At 41.5% G+C, this 6,000-nt stretch overlaps 1 protein-coding gene across 1 annotated transcript in view; it reads left to right on the top strand.

Moving 5' to 3' along the window:
* Window positions 1-219: 219 nt before the first annotated feature.
* SRRM3 (serine/arginine repetitive matrix 3) overlaps window positions 220-6,000 on the top strand; it is a 114,851-nt gene continuing 109,070 nt past the window's right edge. The window contains exon 1 of the mRNA XM_058164202.1: window positions 220-443. Coding sequence (XP_058020185.1) covers window positions 220-443 — 224 coding nt within the window. The remainder of the gene's footprint in view (window positions 444-6,000) is intronic.

The following is a 6,000-nucleotide window of genomic DNA, read 5'->3' as shown; positions in this document are numbered from 1 at the left end:
ATATTCGAAAATGAAGTCAGTCATCAGTAGTTCATCAATTAAGTGTGTTGAGTGAACACCAACCAAGAGTGTGATCCCAGTGAAATTATCTGCCGATGTTCATTTTAATTGTAAGATGTGAGAAGATTCCCCCCCCCACACCCAGAATGAAAAAATAAGCATGCGTTTTTCCTCTCTTCTTAGTTTTCAGCTGGTACTACCAAAGACCACCCAGTTTACATGTCTGTCTATAACAACGGCACCAAGATGCCTTCACCACAGGAGGCATCCAATGGCTTCCCCCAGCCCAGTGCTTCAGGCACTTGGCACAAACCAGAAGAGGAAGTGCGACTGGTAGAATCTGGCTTGGTGAAGAAGGCACACCGAGAAATCCTGGACCATGAGAGGAAACGGCGGGTGGAGTTGAAATGCATGGAGCTGCAAGAGATGATGGAAGAGCAAGGGTAAGTGAGGATTGAGTGAGTGAGGGGTCCTTAGTGCTCTCTGAGCTTGGTTGTTTCCTTGAAGACATTTCATCACCCAAGCTAGATAACATCATCAGTGCTATTGGTTGAGTGAGTGCTTGTTTGACCTAGTACCCAAGTTTGCACAATAGCTACCTCAATGTTTCTGAGAGATTTACCCTGTCAGGCTTCTCATGACAAACCAGAAGCAGAAAAACAGATTCCAGAACTTCTAATACATAGATATATTGAAGAAAAAGTAATGGAGCTATTCTGAATAGCCGTAGTGGTGCAGTGGTTAGAATTCAGTGTTGCAAGCTAATTCTGCAGACTGACAGCAGTTCGATTTTCACCGGCTCAAAGTTGACTCAGTCTTCCATCCTTCTGAGGTGGATAAAAGGAGGACCTAGATTGTTGGGAGCAATAGGCTGACTCTGTAAACTGAGGTCTGTAAAGCACTGTGAAGCAGTATATGCCATTGATATTGATATTATGAAAGAATTCCAATAATTGCTATTTATTAAATGGAAGCCCTATTTATAGTGAAATTAAGGATCAGATTCCCATGCTGCCTTTTGCTCATATGATGTAATGGTTTCCGTCTATCTCTTGATTTGGTAATAGTCCCACCTTATTTCTGATTGTTTGCTTGTGGCCCTTCTAGAACTGACTGTCATACACCCACATTGTTCATACAGGAAAACAGCATCATGGTCAACGCCACCTGTCTGCAATACTGGGGAACTGACTCTAGGAGAGTTTGACCAATTGAATTCTTTTTGGATGTTCTGTCTTGTTCCCATATCAAATTCTGTCCGTTTTGGCTTCTGCACCTGCCATAACACACAAGATTTATACACCATATTAAAGCATAATGTAATAATAACAGCTACTCAGTAGCAGAGTCATCACGCTGAAAGGTGGGCAGCAAACAAATTTAATTCATAAAAAAGTCCTTTTTTTTTTTTACAACCAGGTAATTCCTTTATTCAGGGTAGAGTTGGGGTAATTGGATGGAGCTGAGCATTTACTGACCAGATGCCCTTCATGATGCCACGTGGAGTTCACAGCAGATATTTTTTTCTTTGCGTCCTAGGAAAGGAACATCTATCACTACCTAGGATTGAACTCTCAACCTTCCAAGTGGAAGGCAAGCATCTTCATCACTAGGCCACCACGCCGCTCTAATAAATAAATAAAAATTATGCATTGAATAGGCCACCTTTGGCACATTCAGCAATTCTAGTTCATAAGCCATAAAGGCCAAACCAAAGAAATCATTATTTTAGTAGGTTACATGAAACCAGCCACAGGTTTGGCAAGGGATATTTTAATAAACAATATAGATGATCACAGGAAAACCCTAAAGTTTAAAGAACTGTAAAATGAAGATGCATGCCCAGGTATACAGATATCGTAACAGTTAATAGCAAGTAAGAGATTGCTTTTTTTCATCTAAGGTAACTGTACTGCAAATGACACACACACACACACACACACACACACACACAAATCTAATCCATCCTTGTAAAAAACAGTATGTGAAGGGGAAGCCTCTTTGCTTAGGTTTTCCACACACTGAGACCTCACCTTTTTTTTTCCTACAAGAGAGTAGTAAAAAATGCACTTCTTCCTATCACATGAAATCTCAAATATTATGGTTAACTTGCTAGTCTACCATAGACTTGCATAATCCCCAAAATTGTAGGGAAAAGGTATGCTCTGATTACTGGCTAATCCGCTATTCAGGTTAAATCAACCTGAACACGAATCTGTATAGTTCAGATTTGCTGCAGGGCATCATCCGCTTGAGTGATGGGTTTCCTGCATCTCTGAGAAGAAAAAACAGTTAGGGGAAGAGAGGTGTTTTGGTCTTAATGTTGGAAAGAGAGATCCCCAGGCAGTGCTGTCTTCCATTTCAACCCTGCTTCGCTTTTCTGGTTGTTTTTTTTTTTTACTACTGGTGCATCAAGGTATCGATGCATCACAGAAAGCAGGGGAGCAGACGGCCACTGGGAAGGTATGACATGAGTTTTTCTGTCCTCCTAAAGGGATGTGATGCCTCAGTGGCTAAGATGATGAGCTTGTCAATCGAAAGGTTGGCAGTTCAGTGTTTTGAATCCCTAGCGCCGCCTAACGGGGTGAGCTCCCGTTACTTGTCCCAGCTTCTGCCAACCTAGCAGTTCGAAAGCAGGTAAAAAATGCAAGTAGAAAAACAGGGACCACCTTTGGTGGGAAGGTAACGGTGTACCATGGGCCTGTGGCATTTAGTCATGCCGGCCACATGACCATGGAGATGTCTTTGGACAGTGCTGGCTCTTCGGCTTTGAAATGGAGATGAGCACCGCCCCCCTAGAGTCGGGAACAACTAACACATATGTGCAAAGGGAACCTTTACCTTTTAAAGGGAAGCAGCTGCTTCTAACTCAGCCAGCTAGTTTGCGACTCAGATTTAACTAGCAGCGACAACTGTCTTAAGAAGTCAAGCCTGTCAGATTCACTTCCTTGTCATTGGCAGAAGCCCAGGAGAAGGCCAGTCTTCCATTGCTCCCAGTTGAAAGACAGCATTATAAGAAAAAAGAAAATGCATACCCCAAATGACATATATTTGATTAGAGGCTCTTAACTAATCAACTAATTGGCTAGGATTTTAAACAGATTAGTGATACATTCAGAAAGTCATTAGCCTAGCAAAATAGATCCTTTATATCTGGATATGGCATTATCACTGCCAATATCTGTCCAGCATTCTCCCATTTAAGTTAATTGCTTGGTGAACAATGCAAAATGCAAATTTCATCACAGTCCAAGTGGCAATAATGTACATATCTGCCAGCATCCTTTATTCTTTGTTCCTTCATTCTTCATTCTGTGAAACAATGTATTAAAAGAAACTATGGGGAAAAAAACTCCAGAGTATATTACTGAAAACTAAAAACATACTGATGGTAACTGAAGTAAAAGCTTAGATAAGCAAGATTGTGCTTCTTAGGCAAAGCTATGCATAAAAAGACATAGATTTTCTCTAGATACAATTTGCAAAAGAATTTGAATAAAATAATGTTAGTACATGTGATGCTTAAATGTTTCCTGCATGTTTGCAAGACTCCAAGAAACCTATAGATCAGGGGTGAAATTCAGCAAGTTCTGACAGGTTTTGGAGAACCGGTAGTGAAAATTTTGAGCAGTTCAGAGAATCAGCAAATACCACCTCTTGCTGGCCCCAAAATGGGGTGGGAATGGAGATTTTGCAATATCCTTCCCACAGGACTGGGGAGAGAATGGAGATTTTGTAGTAACCTTCCCCTGGAGTGGGGTGGGAATGGAGATTTTGCAATATCCTTCCCACAGGACTGGGGAGAGAATGGAGATTTTGTAGTAACCTTCCCCTGGAGTGGGGTGGGAATGGAGATTTTGTAGTATCCTTCCCCTGCCATGCCCACCAAGCCACACCCACCAAGGAACACCATGCCCACCAAGCCACACCCACAGAACCGGTAGTAAAAAAATTTGGATTTCACCACTGCTATAGATAGGATATTCATTTGCAGAACCTCCACTTTTCTGTGCATCCTATGTCAATATTTTTTTCCTAATGCCTTTTTTGACCATCAATATAATCGGGCACTAAATAGGTAAATGGGGAAAATCCAAAATAGAGGGAGTCTTACAAGAGTTCGTTTAGTGACCTTTCAAAGCTACAGCTGCACTGAAAAAAGTCACTTATGACCATTTTTCTGACTTATGACCATTGCAGCATATCCCATGGTCCCATGATCAAAATTCAGATGTTTGGCAACTGCTTCATATTTTTGACGGATGCAGTGTCCCAGAGTCATGTGATCCCATTTTGTGACCTTCTGACAAACCAGGTCAATGTGGAAGCAGATTCACTTAACAACCATGTTACTAACTTTAACAACTGCAGCAATTCATTTAGTAACTGGTTATGTTTTTTGTTACCTATAATTATTTGATATATACAATTGCATGAGTTTGGGCATAATTATGCAAATTGGGCATCCCTATGCATCTTATGAATAAACCAACAAATGAATAAAGGTGTTGTGGTCCGTCAGCAGCCTACGGAGCTGGCAACGGAGTCGGACAACGATGAGGCTGAGGTGAGGCCAGGGCCATCGGGAAGTGAGGTGCGGACTCCAAAGCCTCCAGAGACGGATGGTAGTGAGGCAGAGGAACAGGAGGAGCCTGTTCCTAATGCACGCATGAGAAAAGCTGCCAGAAGGAAAGAGCAGCTCAAGCAGAGAGGACGACTCGGGAGTAGGGCCAAGAGAAGATTGGCACCTCCCATAAGGCTTCAAACAGACCAGCACTGGTGTTTCAGCTTTGCTGGAAAACAATGTTGTAGCTGCGTCTTCTGCTTCGTCCTCTGCTTCGTGTACGTCTTTGTTTTTGTGGCTTCTGGACATATGCCAGGAAGGGCCTTTGGCAGTTTGCCTAATTGGACTGAGGTTTGTGAGATAACCAAAGAATTTGTGTTCGGAGGTATTTGTTTTACTTTGAGTTGAACGATGCTGGGAATGAAGTAATTCCCAGCTGTTTGAATAAAGTTTGTTTTTCCATGGACTAAGTTTATCACTACCTACTTGGGTCTGGGTCACAACAATAGGGAAGGCAAAGAGAACCAAGGAATACAGGGATGTGGTTATAGGTTATGATTTCCAAGCCCCTTATAAGAGGATTGCTTATGGGGACTTTCTTTTTTATTTCCCCCGTCAACTTTTCTAGTTTCTTTCGAGAACAACATAAAAGGAATCTGACATTTTGTGTTAACTGCTTTCTATTCATCCTAATTCCATATGTGGCTGTCTGCAGGGGGATGAGAAAAGTGTACACGACAGCCATAGCCATGATTTCAAAGCCCCATGATTTTATGTGCATCGTGTTATGCGACTTCACTCACATGGCTGTGCCCATCATCTAATTTTTACACCCCATGAAACACCTCTGATTCCATAATTCCTTCTCTCCAATGCTCTGTATGACATTCTATGTGTTATTTATTTAGTGGCATCTCTACAGTGTTCCTTGGGTTGAAATAGTGATGCAAATATTCTCTTAGCAAAAGTGAAGGATGCTCCTTGCATCTGTTTGTCTGAAACACTGCAGGTTTTTTTGCCTGGATATATCCCTACAGTGTCAATCATAGCTCTCACAAACAGTCAAAATGCAAGAAAATCTTTTCTTCTATATATTTTTGCAAAAGAGCCCTACCTCTGGATGGATGTTTGGCATACCATCACACTATTGATCCGAAGATAATCCTTGTTTTATGACCCTAAATGAACTCACAGTGATGGTTGTAAATCACGACAGTCGTTTAGCTAGTTATCATATGACCATGCCCAATTTCACAACCTTTTGTGCAGCAGTTGTTAAGTGAACACCGTGGTCATTAAATGAATACTGTAATATTAGGCCAACCCATTGTTCACTATGGGGAGGGGTTTGGTTTTTTTTTTGCTGGTAACTGGAAATAAAAGCTGGTTTTCAGCAAAAATGTTGTAAATGGCGGTCATGTGAAAACAAAAAAAGA

This window comes from Ahaetulla prasina, chromosome 1 (assembly GCF_028640845.1).
Source record: "Ahaetulla prasina isolate Xishuangbanna chromosome 1, ASM2864084v1, whole genome shotgun sequence".
Lineage (NCBI taxonomy): Eukaryota > Metazoa > Chordata > Lepidosauria > Squamata > Colubridae > Ahaetulla > Ahaetulla prasina.
The sequence above is the reverse complement of the archived record's forward strand: the minus strand, read 5'-3'. Positions and strand labels throughout refer to the sequence as shown.